Raw genomic sequence first — 20,901 nt, 5'->3', positions numbered from 1 at the left:
AGCATCCTGGCACCCTGCTCCTCTGCCTCTGCCTTCTCAGTTAACTGCATCACCATTCACCCACTGGCTTCTCTTCCACCTCACCTTACAAGGTTCCGAATCCTGTCAGGTTCACACTTATCTCTGCTGTGACCACTCCCCACTGCTCAGAGGACACCGAGCCCTCTGCCTTTGACCCAGCCACTCCTATCAGACTTAGCTTCCACTACAGCCCATGTTCCAGCTACATCCAACCGAACCCACCATTCGCTCACTTCCATGCCTCTTGTCCTCTAGAACATTTATCCTTCTGCCTCAGCTCTCCCTCCTTCACCTGGTCTGGTAAGTCCCTGCTCATAATCTAAGAACTGGCTGAACTGAAATCTCTTCCTGGAAGATTTCTTCTATACAGCAGTCATTTGCTCCCTCCTTCAATTCAGTTATGATACTGTAACAGGTAAGCAGATCAGTTCAGTTATGATCTGCTTACCTGTTTGCCTCCCCCTATGGACTGAGAACTTGCTGAACTCAAGGGTCATGCTGCCCATTTTGGCTACCCTAGTCACTCCCCCACCCAACATCATACCTGGCATGCAGGAGGTACTCAAATAAATAGCTGTTCAATTTTGAAAAGTAACCCTCTTTCATTAGAAGTAAAAGCCTTTTGCTCACCAGTGAGAATCCCTAATTCAGCAGAAAGCATTTTTCTCTTTCTAGCAACCGGAGGTGCTCAATTAAATAAGACAATCACTCACTTCACTTCTGGAGGCCACAGCTCGGTGCAGTGGGGTCAGCCACATGTTGTCCTTGGCATTTACACGAGCTCCTGGAACCAAACAGCACAAGTTAGAGGCATAAGGCAGTCAGGGAAAGTTCTGCTGATGTTATGTCAAATGCTATGTATCTTGCACTATCATTCGCCTGGTACAATCACCACATTTCATTTTGTTTTTTTCTTTTTATCAGTCACTTGCTTTCTAGCAACCAAACAGGAGGAGACATCCAGTATAGTGGAAGGATCAAGATCAGGAGCTGATGATTTCACAAGAATTGGGTAAAAACTAGATGAGAAATACAGTGTCTCATTGGGTAGGGGATACAGTTGTAAGAAGGTTGAGATTCTCCAGGACTATAGAAATGTAGGTTCTGAAGAATGAAGAACTTTTCAGGAGTGTGTGTGTGTACACGTTGCTAAATATAATGTATATTCATGAATATAAATATATAATCATACATATTATTTAATTTTTAGTCATTAAGTATATTTATGTCACAAGGCATACAATGCCCTTCTCAGCAAACCGTCAGTGATGAGCAATCTTCAAATGGTTGTATTAGGAGCCAGTTAGGTTTCAAACAAATCTTGTAAAGGTTAGTTCTGACGAGATGTCCTCTGGGCTGAGGGGATTTGCAGAAATCTGTGTTGTCTAGGAATCACAATTATTTCTCTGGGACTAGCCAGATATTTTGGCAGGAAGCAGCCAGCTTCCATGGAGCTTTTGAACAGACATAACATGAAGGCTACATAGGTTGCTGACGGTGCCCTCACACTATGAGGTGGGCAGACAAGCTCACATGAGCCAGAACCAGCTCACAGCCAGGGATGGGCCTCATGCTCAACTCTCTGAGAGCCGCATCACCATCATGGAGTAAAGCTCTGGCTTCAGGGAAAGTAGAATATGCCCTCCTCAATGACACCCTCACAATTCTCTATAAGTGCAAGCTCACCAACTCTACAACTGAACTGATAACAATCTTAATATGAGCTTCCTTTTTAGGGAGGTTCAGGGTTTTGATCAGTCTTCTGGTCAGAGATGGCAAGTTTTATAAAAGGGCTACAAAAAAGGAGAAGAAAATATGCTTTATATCTTTGTAGATGCAATAGGATGAGACTATTTTAGCTTTAGGACAAGGAAGGAAGCTCATGGGGAAGAAGAGTAAGGGATGAATCAAAGAAACTAGAAAGTAAGGCAGAGGAGGGGAAGTTTGGAGGGGGAGCCTCCAGGACAAAGGCTGAGAAAGTGAGTCAAGTGGAAGCAGGGGCTGACTAATCTTTGTGAGGCTAAGGACAGCGGACAGCTAAAAAATAGAAACCTTGAATTAAAAAAGAGAGAGAGAGAAAGAGACAGCAGAAGACTTTCACGGTCAAAGGTGTGTTAGAAATTTAGTTTAAGGTACCAACTAAAAGAAAATTAAAAATGGAAATTATGCTTTTTTTTTCTCTTTAACTGTAGAACAAATACCATCAATGATATTAATTATAGAAAACAAGAACATAATAATCCCTAAAACAAAGAGAGAGAATATCTCCTCTCCCCTCATTCTGATTTCATTGGTTTGAGATGGGGACAGGCATAAGTATTTTTTAAAAGCTCTCCATTAGCCAAGGTTATTGTATATGCTGTCGAGGTAGAGAGCCACTGATAAATTGTTGCTAAGTTTATCAAGATTAAAATGACTTGTATCCTAATTCTACTAACTCCATCCAGGAAGCTTACCTGAGACAATTCAAGCCCCTTACATCAATAAGGACCAAGTAAAATCAGTTTGCGCAAAGAAATAAAGGCAGCCGACACTTCCCTCCCCAGCAGCAGGAAGTCCTGGGCTAAATGCTCTGAAGTGAAATGAATGAGGTCTTGGAAGGACCTCATTCAAGTGGGATTCATGGTTGAAAGACCCAGAGTTGAGTTCTGATTTCAGCATCTACTGGCCCAGTGGCCAAGAGCCACTAATCTGTAAAATGAGCCAACAACAACACAATAATACTTCTCTACCTCCTTCACTGGGTGGTTGGGAGAATTAAATGAATATGAAGGTGCTGAATAAATTGCAAAGCACTGAAAAAATATTAGCAGTTCGTATTTCCAAATCCCCTCTAATGTCTCATTTACCTCTTAATCTATGACTCAAGCAAGTTAGAGGCCTTGTCGTTTTATCACTTTTCTCCCCCTAGTTCCAAAGACTGGTTATAATGATATGGAACAGAAATACATATTTTATTATTCTCAGTCTCTGACAGAGTAAATTTTGTGTTGCATATGAATAAACTTAAAAAGCTAATGCAAAAGAAAGGAACCCAGATGGTAAGGCACATATGAAAAGTTACTTCTCAGAATTCATTGGGACAGCCAAATGAAAGTGACATTAACATACCATTTCGCACCCATCAAATTGGTGAAAATTATAGAGTGTGACAATGCCAAGAGTTAGTAAGAATATGGAGCAACAGGAAGACAAATACAGGTGGTTGGAATGTGAATTGGTACAACTCCCTTTGGGAGATAATTTGGTTCTACCTAGTAAAACTGACAATGTGTGTGCCCTACCACCCAAAAATTCTATCCCAATCATATAGCCTAAAGAAAATCACACATATACAAGAATGTTCCCTGCAGCATGTTTATAACAGCAAGAAATTGAAATCCTAAATGTTAATCAAAAGGAAAATGGATAAATACACTGTGGTATAATTGTACAATGGAATTCTGCATTGTCACAGAAATGAACAGATTGAAGTTCTATATATAAATAAACAGATGTACAAAAACATAATGTTGCATGAACAAATGAAGTTGCAAAATAACATCTATAGCATAAAACCAGTTACATAAAGTTTTTAAATTTACAAAAACAATTCTGTATGTTGTTTATAGATGCACAGGCATAAAATAAAAAGCAACAAATATGGCTAAAAAAAAAAAACCCAGATACCAGTTCTGGATAGTGGCTGCCTTTAGGGAGGGAGGATGGGAAAAATGGTGAATGAGTACACCCAATGGGATGCAACTGTGTTTTCAATGTTTTATTTCCTTAAAAAAAAAAAAAAGATAAAATGCAAATATGGAAACATCGATTTCATAAAGCTTGGTGTAGATGGGTATTAATTATATTACTTTTCCCACTTTTCTATATGTTTGAAAAATTTAATAAAAACTAATAAAATTTTTTAAGACAGCTAATTAATACACTTTAAAATTTTACATTTCTTAATAAAAATGAGGAGATTAAGTTCCTTTCATTATCCACTTTTTGTCCTTGGTTAGTGGCCCTTGATATAAAAATGACACTTTCACCCTGTCCATATAAAGTGGTTCAGCCATATAGTATCTTCCGGGATTTTCCTAAAGCTTACCCCAGGTGAGTAAGAGAACGGTAGCAAGATGCTGTTGATTATACAGTCCAATGTGAAATTTTCAAGTTAACCGATATGTTACTTGCTGGTCTCTTTGTTACTATTTTCTTCTTGCTCTCCTCTCTCCATAATCACTATTGCTGACCCCCAGGCTATATTTTCCCAGCTGTAGAACAGAGGCAAGGTAAGCACGCCCAGGAAAGGAAAGACTACAGAAGTGGCAGAGCTCTAGAATCTTAGGCAATCTGTTGTTGTCTCTCCAAATGCCGTTTTGTTATTACCACATTTTGAATCTAAGCATCTCATCCCAGCAGCTCCCTCCCCACAGCTCACCTGGATACTGATGCACGGTGCATGTGTGTAGCACATGCCCAGACCTGTGTCTACCTGCTTTTGCCATTGCATGTCAGAATCCTATCTTCAATCTCCCTCTCTTTCTTCTCCCTCCCCCACTTCTCCTCTTTCCCTCTCCTTTCCTCCCCTACCACATGCTTATAACCTATTTCTGTCTTTGTGTGTTATAGTACATTTGAATGCTCTATTACATGTTTCTAAAAAACATAACTATAAATATTAAGACTAATCTTCAAGGATGTTTTATGAAAGGTTTGTCATAAAAGTAAAACACTGGAAACAACTATGGTGTTAGACAAAAGATAGTAGGTTAAATAAATTAATGTGTGGCCTACGATATAGCTGTGATGCTTTATAAGCATGCTAAATAATGTGGAGAGATGTTCGCAAACTATTGGTATGTGAAAAATGAGCCCATTTTTTGTGCAAACATTGAACAGTCTAAAAGGATATAGCACAAAAACCCTGAGAACACTTCCCGGCACACATTAGTCACTATATAATTTCTTGCTAACCATTTATCATGAGAGAGTAAGGGAATAGGGATAGAGACTGGGGGCATCTGCCATTGGCACAATTCTAAGCTCAGCCCAGACCTAAATTAATACTCACCAATTGAAAGATGTTTTCTGGTTAAAAGAAAGATTCAGTAACATCTCCTTAACTGAGCTGGCTTGAACTGGAGCTATGAAAATTTGCCTATCACAATAAGCAGCAACAGACCTATTTTACTTCGTATGTTGATCATACAAGTAATACATGAATGAATTCTGCTCTGAAAAAATGTATTGTTATGGATTTAGGTAAAGTCCTCTTGAGGATCATCCCCAATACTGCACTCTCCTCACTCCCTGAAGAAAAACACTGCTCTGAATTTGGTATGCAAGCTTCCAGCCTCTTTTGTGCCTTCACATGCAGACATGTATACCCATAGAAGCTTGAGAGAATTAAGCTGAGTGGTCAGTACAGTAGTCATTTTATATATTTAAAATATTATACAATAACTTTTAAAAAATCTTTTGCATTGTTTCATAAGTATGTGTTTACAAATATTGTGTCATATTTTAATAATAATGAATCTCCTTGTCTCACTCAACAATATGTATTTCATATTTACCTATATTGTCCATTCTTTTTAATTGCCAAATGAATTCCAACATACAAATGCCACATTTTAGGCGTTCTTTCTATTGATGGATATTTCAGTTATTTCCAATATTTCACTGTTCAAACAATGCCGCTAAGAACCTCCATAAAATGATTCCTTATGCAAATGTGCAAGCATTTGTCTAGAATAGATAATTAGAAATGGACTTTCTGTGTCATAGGTCATGTGCACTTTTAGTTTTAATCGATAGTCTCAACCCTCCAAAGTGTGCTGATTTACCCACAATCAGTGTAGAAGACTGCTAAGTTTCCCCACATCCTCATCAACACTTGAAATTATCAGTCATTTAAATTATTATAAATAAGATTAGGAAAAAATGGTATCTCATTTTTGTGCTTTCCTGTTTAATAGTGAGGTTAGGTATCTTCTAATATGTTTGTTTACTGGCCATTTATAATTCATTCTCCGAGAACTGCGTGATCATATTCTTTGCCTAATTCCTCTATTTTTTTCAATTTTAGTATAAATCAGCAGTCCCTTATTGTTCTATTGTTTGTTCTTATAACTTATATTTAGACATTTTTATTACATTGTTATTACTAGTATTATTTATACGTTCTGAAAACTTTCAGTTTTATGTAGATCCAAATGTGGCTTTTAATATTAAAATTCTTTCAAGGAGAAAAATGATGCTGAGCTTACTGAGCATCACAAAGCAACACACCCCGGTGTGTAATAAACAACACCGGCATTGTTTCAGAGCAGCTTCAGAGTCACTTGAGGAACTGAAAGATAATTAGAAACCTAGGAAGTGACTTCTTTCGGTCACTGTTTAAGTCCTCCATCCCGCCCTCATCCTCCTCTAGAAGATTGAATAGGCAGCTGTCAGGAAAACCTGCTCTCCCTGAACAACGGAATTATTATAACAAAAGCAGAGTTATCTGTATGGGGACTGAGCAGTATTTCATCCTCTGCTACTGGCTTCCTCATCCTGTTCCTCTGAACATATCCCAGAGTCTTGTTTACATGTCAGAGGGAGCCATCAGATGGTTTTGGCTCTGAGCTGAATATTTATCACTGATTTTTCTACAGGAAGCTTCATGTTATTTACCTGCCTGTCAGGCGCCATTGTGCACTGAAGAATGCAGGGTCTGCCAACGTCTGATTTAAAGGCAAGTGCTTTTTACCCAAGGACGTTTTAAACATTTTTTTAAAAGTGCTAGGCTATACTGATTCTTCAGAAACAAAGACCCAACTAAAAGTTGTCAGGCATAAACTCTGATTACAAATTAAGTGTGTTTTTCACCTTATCCTTATTACCCCTTAATATCATTTTCATAGCGATCAGGAGTAACAGGAACTCTAAGCATCTTTTCCAGAGGCAATATTTCTGTTCTCTTAGTCCTGTCATCTAGGAAGATGTAGAACAAAGAAAAAAGGTAGGATTGGAAAAGATAACTGGAAAATCTCACAGGCCAAAGAGAATAACTGATTCTTAAGGCTGATTTATCCAAAGTTTGGCCTTTTAATTGTAGAAATGAACAAATATGAAGAAAAGATCCTATAAAATATAATACAGTGAGATCAACTTATTATTAATTTTTTTAAAAAAATACAGACCAAATTTTCTTACAGCTCAGGACACTGTCCTTCAAAGCAATGACCTTGGAAGAGTGCACAGTAATTCCATGTGTGTGGCCACTGCTCAGAACATTTTAGAACGCTTCTTGGACTTGCCTTTGGAGCCAGTTTACATTCCCACCAGACAATGGCTCATCATTGTATAATCATACCACACTGGGGGCCACAATCAGCACAGCCTGATTTAATCAACCCTCTTTCACCTCTTGGAAAAAAAGAAAAACAAAAAAAATAAATCCAACCTCAAAAGGTGAATATTTGTTATGCATACAAGAATCAAAAGCATGACCTGCCATGGCTCTGGAGGCAATTTGCATTGGGAGGGGAAATCGCATTTTGAAAAACCACAGGTAATAATTTTATAGGAGTACCAATTTGCTCGATGGCCTACATTCTAATAAATTTATTATTTTTAATTAATACTGACATGCCACAAACACTCCTTTGTTAGAGGATGGGTACTTCCACTTTCCTTCGTTCAGCCTGCGACTCTATAACCCGTGTGCACCCCAGAGTTTCTCTACGAGGTATTGTCACTGTAGTCATTTTGTGTGTGTGCTCTGCTTCTTATATCTCAGCTTTCATCTCTCAACTTATCCACTGATTGGCTCACACTGCTCTAATTCATACATCTCCGAGCAAATAAGTTGGCAATCCCTTTTCTTTCTCTTTGCTTTAAGCCCGACTAGGCCAGTGGCCAGTTCCCAAACAGAAGCTGGGGCGGTGGGGGGCGGGGGCGGGGTGGGGACTAGAATCTGGACTGGCAATTATAAGAAGAGGAAATTTGCAAGGCCTAAATTCTCACGTCTGCTGCATTCAGGATTCCATCCACCTGGCTAATAGGAGATAATGTCAGTAGAAATTTAGCAGGTTTCAGTTACACTATGCTCTGTAAGTTAATACTACAATAGAGAACACAGCTGTAATGGGCTATTCTGGCAAGGCCAAATTATTTGTCCAACATGGGAATCATTAGCACCTCATTCATTATTAAGCTGGAAAACAGTTTGGTTGGATCCCTAAAAGGTCAGTTGCCAGATGCAAGCTCAGAGATGAAATCATCATGCTTACAATGATATTTCTTTAGAACTATAATATGCAAATTGAAAATTAAAGCCATGTGAATTCCAAGAGTTTGCTTAAGCTTCTACAGTTGAGTAAAATTTCTAAAGAACTTTCCTAATCCTCTCTCTTACCCTAAGCCTTCCTAATTTGATAGAGGGAGGAAGAAAAATTCCATCGCTTGTGCTACAGAGGTTAACAGCTCAGTAGTTCTAAGACTAAAGAGGTGTGCAGACCAAGGTATATGGAATGGCTTCCCCTGGCTCTCGATCACCAACTCCCAGATAACAGATAGGCCAACTCCATGCTGCAGAATTAAAACCTTCCCTTTCAGATGTGGAAAAATAAACAAACAAAAGGCAAATTTGGGGGTCTAAGACAAAGTTTTGAATTTTCACATTCATGAATGGAACATGAATGGAACATTCCTGAGACTCCGAGATGTCTTACTACAATATTCAGATGGTGGGTATAGCTAGTTGGGATCACTAGGTGTCATATCGTAAAATTCCTTATTTTACACTCCCATTCATTTCTGCCTACACTTTTCCATGGGCCAAATTTCTACTGATGTAACAACTGGCCAGGTGTGTGTTGGCTCTTTGTTATAGCCTGTACCAGCACTAAACAATACATGATAGTTTGGAACATAGCCTGGGAATATCTTCAGAACTGTCAGGAGGAAGGCCTGTTCTCGAGAATACAAAATGGCACACAAAATACAACTAAGTTCCACATGACTGTCAGGAGCACTGGGCACATGTTGTAAGGCAGACTACTTGTTTTCTAGGAAAACCCACCTCAAGAAGGTGAACACAACAAAAATAGGGCAATGTGAATCTGCCTTGTCTATTACAGCACAATTCTTGTTTATTTTCCACAATGTTCTCCATATCTGAATAAATACATGTATCATCTCCTACACCTTTTCATAGCATACTTTGGAATTCTACAATTTCCCTATACTACTGCAAACAAAGGTAAAACCTTAGTATAGGTCTTTGGCATAGTCTGTGGTCAGAGGCATTTCCTCCAGATTTTAATCTTCCCAAACAAAAAGGAGGAAGAAAGCCAGCCAGTCTGCATACAATCCACACTAATGCACGTGCACAGGCTCAGATTCATTGCAGGGATTTGTCTAGCAAATACTAAAGGGAGAAAACACATACTGGTTTTGGAAACCTGTTTGGTGAGATGTACCAAGTGTACAGGTTTCTGAAAATAAAAACATTGACATTTTTAAATCAAATGAAATATTTAAAATACATAGAGAATATTATGAAGACCGGTGCATACACAAATCAGATTTAACATGTGTTTGCCATATTTACTTCAAATTTTTTAAAAATAAAATAATTCATTTACAGAGCAAATTATTTATATGCTTCCCTGAAAATATCTCTCACTCAACCTGCTTCCTCAGAGGTAACCACTACCAGAAATTAATGTTTCTTCTCCTTCTATGTTTTATTTTTATCACATAGTCACAGTCATATAGCCATAAACAAAAGGAACCGTTGTTTTGCAGCACAATTTAAATTTGTGTATGTTCACATAGACTTTAAGAAACCAGTTTTCTTATTCCTTTTTTTTACCATGGAAAAAATAAAAAGATATTCAAATATACTGAATTGAGTATATCCAAGTATACTGAATTCATCTATAATCCTGGGCCTGATTGGACAGTCAGGAATCAGACTTTCAAAGCAATATAAAAGTTTTCCTGGAAAAGTCAGTTTTCAAAAAGAACAACTTCTTGCATTGTTTTTCATCTACTGATAAAATCACTGATCAAATATACTTCCATGAGCACAAGAAAGAAATTCGTTTGGGTTTATTGTGGTAGTCAATCCAGTAAGTTAGTCATTTAAATTTTATCTGCAGTTGACTTTATAGCTTGCATTTACCTGAAAGAATCAGAATTTCAATGATCTCTGCATCTCCCAGAAACGCAGCCACATGAAGTGGGGTTCGCTTCTCAGAATCCTGAAATAATTAGCAAAGATAAACAAGTCAGTGGTGGTTGCAAGTACCTTTTGTAGACCTAGTAAGACATGTCACTCACTCTGAGGTTAATGTTTGTCGGAGAGAGTGAAGGCTAAACACCTATTCAAGTGAGTTCTGGCTACACATTTTTCTCGGCATCTCCCAGAGTCACATGTACTAAAGATGCCAGTTTCTGTGTCTGTGGGTCATATTGGCCTCCCTTCTCCTCAAATGGAAGGCCAGCTCAGGTCAATGATGGAATATCATGAACTGGATGATGAAATTGAATTTATTTTCAAACCTTTATTTTCAAACCTAATGGTTAAAAAAACAAATTTGAACCTTTTTACTCACCTTAACAGCATCGTTCAAAGCTTTCAATGATTTATTTTCCTTCTAAGAGAACATAGTAGAATGGTTCACAAGGCCATTAAACATAAGGACAGTCATTTTCTCCTTTCTATCCCCATTAACTGTTGCCTAGACCAGGGGTCCCCAACCCTTGGAACTGGGTTAGGAACTGGGCCACACAGCAGGTGAGCAGCAGGCCAGCAAGACAAGCTTCATCTGTGTTTGCAGCCGGTCCTCAGCACTAGCATCACCACCTCAGCTCCACCTCGGATTATCAGACATTAGATTCTCATAGGAGCAACAATGCCTGGTGCCAAAAGGGTTGGGGACTACTGGCCTAGACCACTTCAATAAGTATTCATGTAATACTTACTGAATGCCTACTGTGTCCCAGGAACCAGATTCTGGGGACTGAAGGGTGACCATGAAAGGCCCAGTCCTTAACTCCATTAAACTTACATTCTAATGAAGAGGCTAACATAGTCATGTAAACAAATGACACATAAGATCATTTCAAGTAGTGATAAAGGCTATAACAAAGTTAAACAGGGTAATGGGATCAAGAAACTGGGAAGATGAGAATAAAATTCCTTAAGGTGGCAGAATAAGGCCTTTCTGAAAAGAGCTGAGGTTGACATTACTATTTCTGTTTTACAGAGGAGAAAACTGTAGCTCAAATAAATGAAGAAATGTCTTTAAGATCCCAGAGCAGAGCCAAGAATAGATCTTCACTGGTAAGACTCCAGTCTATGTCCTTGGCGAGACAGCACAATACCATGCAGGAGGAAAATATTGCTGTTCCATCTGTAAATTGAAGATAATAATATCTACCTTAGAGGACTGAAAAGAGAATTCAAGATAACACGAGTAAACAAAGCCCTAGGCAGGCACGAGGCTTGGTTCTTCCGCAGCAAGTGCTCCATATAGAGCCATTATTGTCATCAGCATAGATAGTTACGTGCTATCTTTCTTTCAAGACTAAACTCTCATAGGATGAAGACTAGGTCTTACTCTCATTTATCCCCATAGTAGCAACAATCTTGGTGCTTAGCATAAATTGGCCAAATTGAACTGGTCTGTGTGCATGTTCTCTTCCACAAATTTCTATCTATTGCCCCATAGCAATGGTAACCAAAGCCTGTATGTTGTCTTTAGGGGTTTTCCAAAAATTAGCATACATTTAAGTTTCCAGAGATTCATGGATTTGCTATTAATTTCAATCATTATTCCTGTGATTACTTGATTATACAATCTACCTAACAACCTTTGATTAACCCAAGGATATTATTCTTTTTTCTGACAGTTTAAGGCTTCTACTCTTGCTCAGTCTCTTTAAGATTATGGCTTTGAGGCACTTCATGACTCACTAATATCTAAAACAGATGGCAGGCAGGGGACATGACAAGAACTGATCTTCAAACTAGTCTATTTGTTAGGAAGTCTGGTAATTAGGTTTTATGAAGGAATGAACTAACCTTTAAGTGGATACAAAAAGGAGCCTGAATTAGCTGGGAATTTATGTTGTCTATATAAGTTGTTGCAGGTAGTCATATAACTATTCCATATAAAATAATGGTATGCCTTGGAAAATTCAGTAAGGTATTCAGCCATCGTTCACCTTCTTACAGCTATATCACCCTTTGTGTGAAAATATAGATTCAACATTTGAAAACACACTGGCTTGCGAATCAAGTATATTCATTTGTATTATACAAATAACTGAGACCAGACTTCCACAAATGTTTTCTATTTCTATTTCGTCTATTGAGATCTTTATAGGCACTTTCTATTTTAGCCTCATATTCCCTTCAAATCCCCACTAAAAATTTTCTCTCAAGTCCTCAGATAAAAGTTATATAATTATACGTTCTTCTGTGAATTGAACTGGTTCCAGGGTTTGGTTTAATAAATTCAATCTTACCTAAGTGATTTAAATAAGGACTAACCCAACCCAAATTATGACTTCACTTGACCTGAAGCACAGTCAGTGAATTTGGCCTCAAATAAAAAGCCAAGAAAACCCTAATATCTAAATCTGTTGGCCTGTTATTATATGACCGACCTTGCTGATTTTGTGGGCCCTTTTATGACACTTTTATGACACGGCTTGTTCAAACTGAAGTTTTTACAGTATAAAATGAGTGTGTTGTGTGAGATCATATTGTAAAAATCCTTAATTGTAAATCCCAGTGTCCTGTTAATATGCATTTAAAAATTTCCTGTAACTTCCAAAACATCTATGTTAATTGATCATCTCCTTCAGTGATACAGACAGGTAACTACAGGTATTCAGGTAGTAGTAGTCCTTTGGTTCTCCAAAGCAACAAGACCATAAAAACAACTTTATGTGCTATTAAGACCTTAACCAAAATAACAATGTATCTCCATTGCTGACCAAGGTTTGCTAAGACCTGCTCCATAGCAGGAACCTGAGTGACAAACAGGGTCATGAGTCAAGGGGTGAATAACAGTCATAGTCATCATCATATTCAATCAGGTTAAATCCGCCAGATGTTTGCAGTTGATCCTCTGCCTAAACATAAGGCTACTCTATATAAGCTAGACAAATGGAGTAGGAGATGCAATGGCAGAAGGAGGGGAAGGGCTCTGGGGAAGAGGGAACACAAGTAAAAATAGATTCTAGGCCAGTGATACCTCTAGGTATCAACAAAACCTATCTGGTAATTATGGAAGAGCTTCTAATTTTTTTCTGAAATGCCTTTTCATCTGTTCTACTACTTTAATCTCATAACATCCCTACTAGGGAGAACAGACCTTTCAGAACTATGTTGTTAAGTCTTATTATCACCACTTAAAGAGAGGCATTCTGAGCCCTTGGATAGGTTTTGTGACTTGCCTAACACAGTAAACTAATGTCAAAGAATTAGGTATCCTGACACCCAACTTGAAACTTTTTCTTTTAAAAATGGAAGGAAGAACATCTTATTCAAAGTTGCCTTGATAGTCTATAAACCTTTAAATCCCCAAAAAACTCTGAAAAAAAAATGTGACAAACATATATTAAACAATTTTTTAGATGAGTATACAATAAATTAAATATCTGGAGCCGAAAATGAAGAGTAAACTGAGAACCAAAGCTGAAAGTACATGAGCTTATACGACAGGGATAAGTCAGTACAGCAGAGTGTGGGGATTTAAATCTCGCTCAGGGGTGGGAAATGACGTGGAGAACTAGAATGAGACCCTCATGTAGAGAAAAACCTTTGAAGTAGTCCTGAAGAAAGATTCTTTTTTTATAATTATTTTTTAAATTTTTAATTTTTTAAATTTTTTTTAGGCAAGGCAACCCTTAGTCGACCTCACAGATTGCAAGGACCTTGTCAGCTTATAATCCCTACAGCACCTGGTCTTCCTAGGTGGTCTCCCATCCAAGTACTAACCAGGCCTGACTCCACTTAGCTTCTGAAATCAGACAGGATAGGGTGGCATGGCCATAGACTTGAAGAAAGATTTATAAAGTAAAATGGTGGGCTCAAAAAAAAAGCCAAACACTCTGCAGGCAGATGGCAAGCGATGCCTTGGCCTACATTCTTGGTGGGGGGATAAAAGTATCTCCACTGAGCATTTGCATCCCGAGAGTCTGTTCTCATGTGATTTGGGGTCTTGAATACACAGTACCTGTACAGTCCAGGAACTTTCCAAGCTGAAAAACAAGCATAAATATTGATGCTATGCCAAGGATACCCCTAGGGTGCCAAGGAGAAGAAACAAAACCTATCTGGAGAAACGTTCCCTTAATCCAAGAAACTCAGGCACCCACAGATTAAACTTCCATTGAAAATGAGCTCATAAACCTAAACCACAAGACCCATGTGGAAACAATTCACCATGAGCAAGAGTCAGCAGGCACAGCAACCAGAAAGAACTTGAGATAAGAATCTGATAGAGATATGACTAATTTTTAAAATAATTTAAATATGAAGGACAAGGGAGAAAACAAAACATTATTATTTTTTTAAACGAACAAAATTTGGGGTAGGAGATAGTAAGGAATAGTTATGGGAAATAGTACAAACACATGGTGCTAGAAATCATCTAAGATTTTGGTCTAAGAGACATGAAACAGAAGAGTAAAAAAGAATAGGAGAATAAGATAAGTACAGAATACCTTTTGCAACCATTCATTCAGCCATGTTTCCTAGACATGGACATTTATTGAGGAGTTATTATAACCTAGACATTGTGGTAGATGTAGGGAATATAGAATTTAAAACATCCAATCTTCACCCTAAAGAAACTTACAGTCTAGTTACCAGTTTCCAAATTTAGAACATCAGAACAAAAATAATTAACAGGGACATGGCAATTAGTGATATTTGTGATGTTAAATGATTTGTAAAAATCATCAAATGCAATGAGACAAATGTCTTAGTGAATACTGCCCCAAAACTCATCTAATTCTAAACTGCCCTAAACAGGAAGTCTGTACTGACGAGAGAAAAAAAAAAATCTCTTCTGAATTGAGAAATAAACACATTTTGCCCAGGACTCCCTAGAGGCCCTATTGGCTCCAGTTTAATCTGGGAACTCTGGAAGCCTTGGACCAAACTTCCAGGTTAGTCACAGAATCTAGTGTGTATCTTACAGGCTGACTTCAGGGTAGTTTCTGGACCAAAATTAGAAACCAGGACCAGGCCAGGACTCAAGTAGCATTCAGGCATAGCGGCTGAGCTAAGTGCTCTGTGACATTTGCGTTTACTTTCATTGGTTGCTCAAGTGAACTCTCTGTGATAACCAATAGCTAATAAATGGGCACATAGGTCTTTACACCACCCATGAATACAGGAGGGGAAAATAATTAAAAAGCAAGCACAGTAAGATCAACACATATTGGAAATGGTTCGTCAGAGTAATTTAACAGATTGTGCAAGTACAGCAAATAGAACTTTTCCATTACCCGCTCGAATTCCAAATACCCCTTTGCAAACAGATTCAGAACCAGGAAAAGACCCAGGTTTCTCAAAAAGGAAGGAAGGTAAACCCTCTCTTTCTATGAATAGCCAAAGACACACACAGCCAGCTGGTGTCTGAGCTAAATTTGCAGTATGTCACAGAGAGATCAGGCAGAGGAAGTTTCTGTTGTCTGTTTACCGAAGAAGCAGATGAAAGAAAATAGGGAACTTGAAGTATGTACACGTAAAGTGAGCTTGACATGGGCAAAAAGTGCATTTTGGCAGCTAAAAATACTGTGTAGACTGAGAGGGCACCCTAAGCCTTTGTTTTAAAGATTGAGAACTGTTTATTACACGGTTTAGAAATTCTCAGAAGTGCATGATCTAATCTATACTAAAACAAACATCCTTCCTTACATATAAATATATTACATACCAAGACAGAGAGATAGAGCAGTATTAATAAGCCCTGCAAAGCTTCCTGTCAAGAAATACAGAGGTTCAGTTCCAAGCGTCAATCCAAACTCCCACTAATATCAAAGAAGCAAGGAAATAACTGACAACTTAGGCCCAACAAGCTTAATGTCATAACAAACGAAGATCGCTGGAAGCAAAGAGATGTCTAAAGAGACTGAACACAAAATAGGTACCTTGGAGATACTTCACATTATGTGAGGGAAAGTGCCAAAAGGCACATTATAGATTTAAATCAAACAAGACACAGAACAGGACAGACACTTGCTTGGTCTTAAGGCGGGGAATTAAAAGGAATTTATAAAGAAGAAAAGAAAGCAAAAAAAAAAAAAAAAGAACAAGTATCATGTTTCTTTAAAAGTTTTTCATGTTTACTTTCAAGTTTTAACATCTCACGAATATAGACAAGTACAGAAAATGATAGATCTATATGTTCCTACCAGCAAAATTGAACATGTTAACATTTTTCTATATCTACTGCAAAACTTTGTTTTAAAAAATAGCTTTAAGTCTATGGCCATACTATCCTGAACAAGCCCGATTCCATCTGATCTTGGAAGCTAAGCAGGGTTGGACCTGGTTAGTACTTGGATAGGAGACCACCTAAGAAAACCAGGTGCTTTAGGCATAAAAAATAGATAGATAGATAGATAGATAGATAGATAGATAGATAGATAGATAGATAGATAGATAGATAAAAATTAAAAAAATAAAAATAAAAAAGAGTTTTAGGGGTAAAGTGCCATGAGTACTGTGACTTACAAATGGTTCAGAAAATAACTTGAAGTGTGTGTGTGTGTGTTTGTGTGTGTGTGTGTGTGTGTGAGAGAGAGAGAGAGAGAGAGAGAGAGAGACAGAGAGACAGAGAGACAGAGAGACAGAGAGACAGAGAGAGACAGAGTCAGAGAGACAGAAGACCAGGTGCTTTAGGCATAAAAAATAGATAGATAGATAGATAGATAGATAGATAGATAGATAGATAGACAGAAAAAACTTAAAAAATAAAAATAAAAAAGAGCTTTAGAGGTAAAGTGCCATGAGTACTGTGACTTGCAAATGGTTCAGAAAATAACTTGAAGTGTGTGTGTGTGTATGTGTGTGTGTGAGAGAGAGAGAGGCAGAGAGAGACAGAGACAGAGAGACAGAGAGGAAGGGAGGAAGGGAAGAAGGGAGGGAGAGGGAGATAGGTAAGTAGTAGGTTAGGCTGCTTTCGATTTTTCATTATTACAAATGGCATTGCAATATATATTTTTCTTCAAACCTCTCTGTGCATACATATAAGAATTTCTCTACAGCAAATATCAAGAAAAGGAAGTGCTGGATCTTAGGGCATACTCATATTCAACTTTTGAAGTATTGTCAAACAACTTTCAAAGCTAGTTTTACCAAGTTATATTCCTACCAGCCACATATGAGTTCCTTTTTCCAACATCCTTGCAAATATTTGATGTTATCAACCTTATTACTTTTTACCAATATGATGTGCTTGACATGGTATTTCATTGTTGCTTTGATTTGTATTTCACTAAGTACAAGTGAGGTTAAGATTCTTTTCATATGTTTATTAAAAGTTCTGGCTTTTTAAATTGTGAACTGCCTGTACATATCCTTTACCCGTTTGTAAGTTCAGTTATTACTCTTTTTCTTATGATGTGTCGAGTTCTTTTATAGTTTAATTAATCTTTCAATGAAAATTCAAATTATACCTTCACCAAGACATAATAGAGATGGATCAATATCTACCCCAAGTCACCATAAAAGAAAAATTTAGATTTCCAGTCATTCACCTTTCATGCATACATTATCCCATGGAGCTGGATTTTCTATGCCTCAAAGTTCATAACAAATCTCTGCTCTTATAGACGCCTACCATTAAACAACTTTATTCAACCATTACACTGTTGGTATTTAACCCATCCATTTGAATGTAACACAAATGTATGAGAAACACTAGTATATTTTGATATATCTAGTGTTCAAATTATAAGTTCAAACCTCAAAACTGTATCTAATTTTTGAAACTGAATAAGAATTACTCAAAAGACTTTCAAAGGAAGATAAAATAAGAGAAATAAGAATGCCAAAGATATTTTTATCTGCCTTAGGTAATTAAATAATGGATATTTTTATTGCACTAATTTTGTAAACTAAAATAATGTATAATAAGCAAAAATTATATCAGATATTTTCTAATTTGATCCTTAAAACAATATTTTGAGGTAAATATTATCATCCTCATTGTACAGTTGAGGAGCTTGAGACTTTGAGATTATAAGTATTTAACCAGAGGGTCACACAGCTAGTAAATGGTAGAACCAGGATTCAGAACAAGATCTGATCCTGCTGTTGTTCATGTTCTTGCTGACTCTCTGAATAGTCACAAGCCTTGGTAAGTGAAATGAAAGTTATTGGTTACTGTGATTGGTACTCTTGCTCTGATACTCTTGACCCAAGTACAAAATTCTCATAAGTGAAAAGTATAAGTAGGAAAGAAGAATAAAGTTGGAGAACTAACAGTACTTGATTTTAAGACTTATCATAAATATTGCTGCAAAGACACATATATATGGACAATACAAATATTTTTCAAAAGATGCAAAGGCAATTCACTAGTGAAAGAATAACCTTGTTAGTAAATAGTGCTAAAATAGACACCAAATTTCGATCTATACTTTGCAGCCTAGACAAGAACGAAGATGGATCATAGAAATGTAAAAGTTAAAATTTTTAAATGTCTAAAATAAACATAGGAGAAATCTCTGGTGACCTTGGGTTAAGCAAAGATTTCTTAGATATAACACCGAAGCACAATTCATAAAAAAGAACAAATTGATAAATTGTATTTTCTAAAAACTAATGACCTGCTCTTTGAAATGGTACACTATTAAGAGAATGAAGACAAATCACAGACTGAAATAAAATATTTTAAAGCATATATTGGACAAAGGACATCTAGAATATACCAAAAAATAAAAAAAAATAAAAAAAAACTTCTCTACTATGAAAGCAGACCATGCAATTAAAAGTAGGCAAAGGTTTGAACAGACATTTCACCAGAGAAGATATAGATAGCAAATAAGCATATGAAATACTGCTCAACATCATTAATCATTAGAGAAATGCAAATCAAAATCACATTACATACTTATTAAATAGCTAAAATTAAAAGGATGGACGATATCAGAGTTGGCGAGGATGTAGAGGAACTGGAGCATTTATACATTGCTGGTGGGAACATAAAATGATACGGTCACTTTGGAAAAGTTTGGCAACTTCTTAAAAAGTTAAATAAGACCTACTACATGATCCATACATTCTACTCCTAGGTATTTACCTGAAATAAATGAAAGCATATGTCCATACAAAGACTTACATATGAATGTTCATAACAGCATTACAAAGAACCCAAATTTCCATCAATAGATGCATGGATAAACAAACTGTGCTATTTCCATATAGTGGAACATTACTTAGCAATTAAAAGGAACGAACTACTACTACATCACAACATGAATGAATTAGGATAATTATGTTGAGTGAAAGAAGAAGCCAGGCAAAAAAGGAATATATACTGTATGAATCCATTTACATAAAATTCTAGGTAATGCAAACTAATGTATAGTTATAGAAGCTTTAGGGGGCAATGAATATATTATCTTGTTTGTGGTGATGGTTTCATGTATGCAAACACATCGAAATGTTGCAAATTGTATAATTTCATTATGTCTAGGTTATTATATGTCAATTATACCTTAATAAAGCTTTTTAAAAAATGAAGCAGGTAAATAATACATACTCTCTCTTGTTTAATGTAAGGAATGGTATATTTAAGAGTTAAAAAAAAAATTAAAAACCCAGGAAACAAGGCAAGTTCAGTTAAGAGGAGAAAAGAAATGGCAAACTCATGAAAGGAAATGAGACAACTCATATTATGTCCTCCTCATGTATAGACATAAAAGTAAAGTTTTTACAAAAGAATGGGGGCACTGTGGATTAAAGTCTATATGCTTTTAAAATAGGCACAAGGCAACATGTCTCTTCACAATCCCTCAGAACATTTACTTTCCTAAATAAAATCTTTTATAAATGTGTATTGAGTAAGAATGCAATAAATAAATCTAGAAAATTAAGTATAAGTGGGAAGGTGAGTGGTTTATGCCTAACCTGCAGCATTCAGCAGTGGATTACTAGAGGACCCTGGGATCTCACCACAGCACCCAGAAAGTCCCCACTGACAGAGGCTCTTTGAGAGCAGTCTCTGCCTGGGAAAGCTGATGAAGTACCAACTATTTGTTCTGTTGCTTTGTTATCATTTGGCCAGGAACATTTCTTGGGAGTCAATGGAAAGAGAAACATGGAAAAGGGTACTAGTGCTCTCATCCTACAGAACAGAACACAGGGCAAGATGCCTGTGCTTTGATGCCAGTGAAGCAGAAGTATACAGCCACCCACCGCAAAGACAATCGGGAGCTTCTGATGAAAAGCAGAACAGGTCTTCACCACCTTCCCCTGCATCACCAAAGCTAATAAAATTCACAGTTGTTCTGTGCAGCAGCCCAAGTATATTAAGAAGCAGTGCCTTCAAATTTAAGGCATTTGTTAAATAGTTTTTCATGAAGAAACCATAATTCTTGCTTATAGGAAACATCATATTTTACAGTGAAAGATGTTTAAGGAGGCCCACAGATTGGAACTGCTCTTGGCGCCAGTGAGCTAACCAGCGAAGTGAGACATCTAGTTTCACTTAGGGCCCCGCCCCAGGCTCACTGTCTCTTTTAATTAGTTCATTAACCAATCTGTTCAACAAACATAGATGCCTAATAAAAGACGCAGATAACTAAGAAAATAATAAGTTGGAAAATTATTTCCTATTGATGAAAAAGTGAAGAGAAAGCAGCTGC

At 37.1% G+C, this 20,901-nt stretch overlaps 1 protein-coding gene and 1 pseudogene across 11 annotated transcripts in view; one reads left to right on the top strand and one right to left on the bottom strand.

Moving 5' to 3' along the window:
• Nucleotides 1-20,901, bottom strand: part of ANKRD44 (ankyrin repeat domain 44) — a 274,950-nt gene that overhangs the window by 123,068 nt on the left and 130,981 nt on the right. For all 11 annotated transcript variants that reach the window (XM_036236647.1, XM_036236653.1, XM_036236648.1 and 8 more), the window contains exons 3-4: nucleotides 10,184-10,262; nucleotides 735-805 (exon numbers count right to left, since the gene is read on the bottom strand). In XM_036236647.1, the coding sequence (XP_036092540.1) occupies nucleotides 735-805; nucleotides 10,184-10,262 (150 nt within the window). The remainder of the gene's footprint in view (nucleotides 1-734; nucleotides 806-10,183; nucleotides 10,263-20,901) is intronic.
• LOC118614567 lies at nucleotides 16,510-16,628 on the top strand (annotated as a pseudogene).

The sequence above is a fragment of the Rousettus aegyptiacus genome, unplaced genomic scaffold (genome assembly GCF_014176215.1).
Source record: "Rousettus aegyptiacus isolate mRouAeg1 unplaced genomic scaffold, mRouAeg1.p scaffold_m13_p_2, whole genome shotgun sequence".
In the NCBI taxonomy this organism is placed as follows: domain Eukaryota; kingdom Metazoa; phylum Chordata; class Mammalia; order Chiroptera; family Pteropodidae; genus Rousettus; species Rousettus aegyptiacus.
The sequence above is the reverse complement of the archived record's forward strand: the minus strand, read 5'-3'. Positions and strand labels throughout refer to the sequence as shown.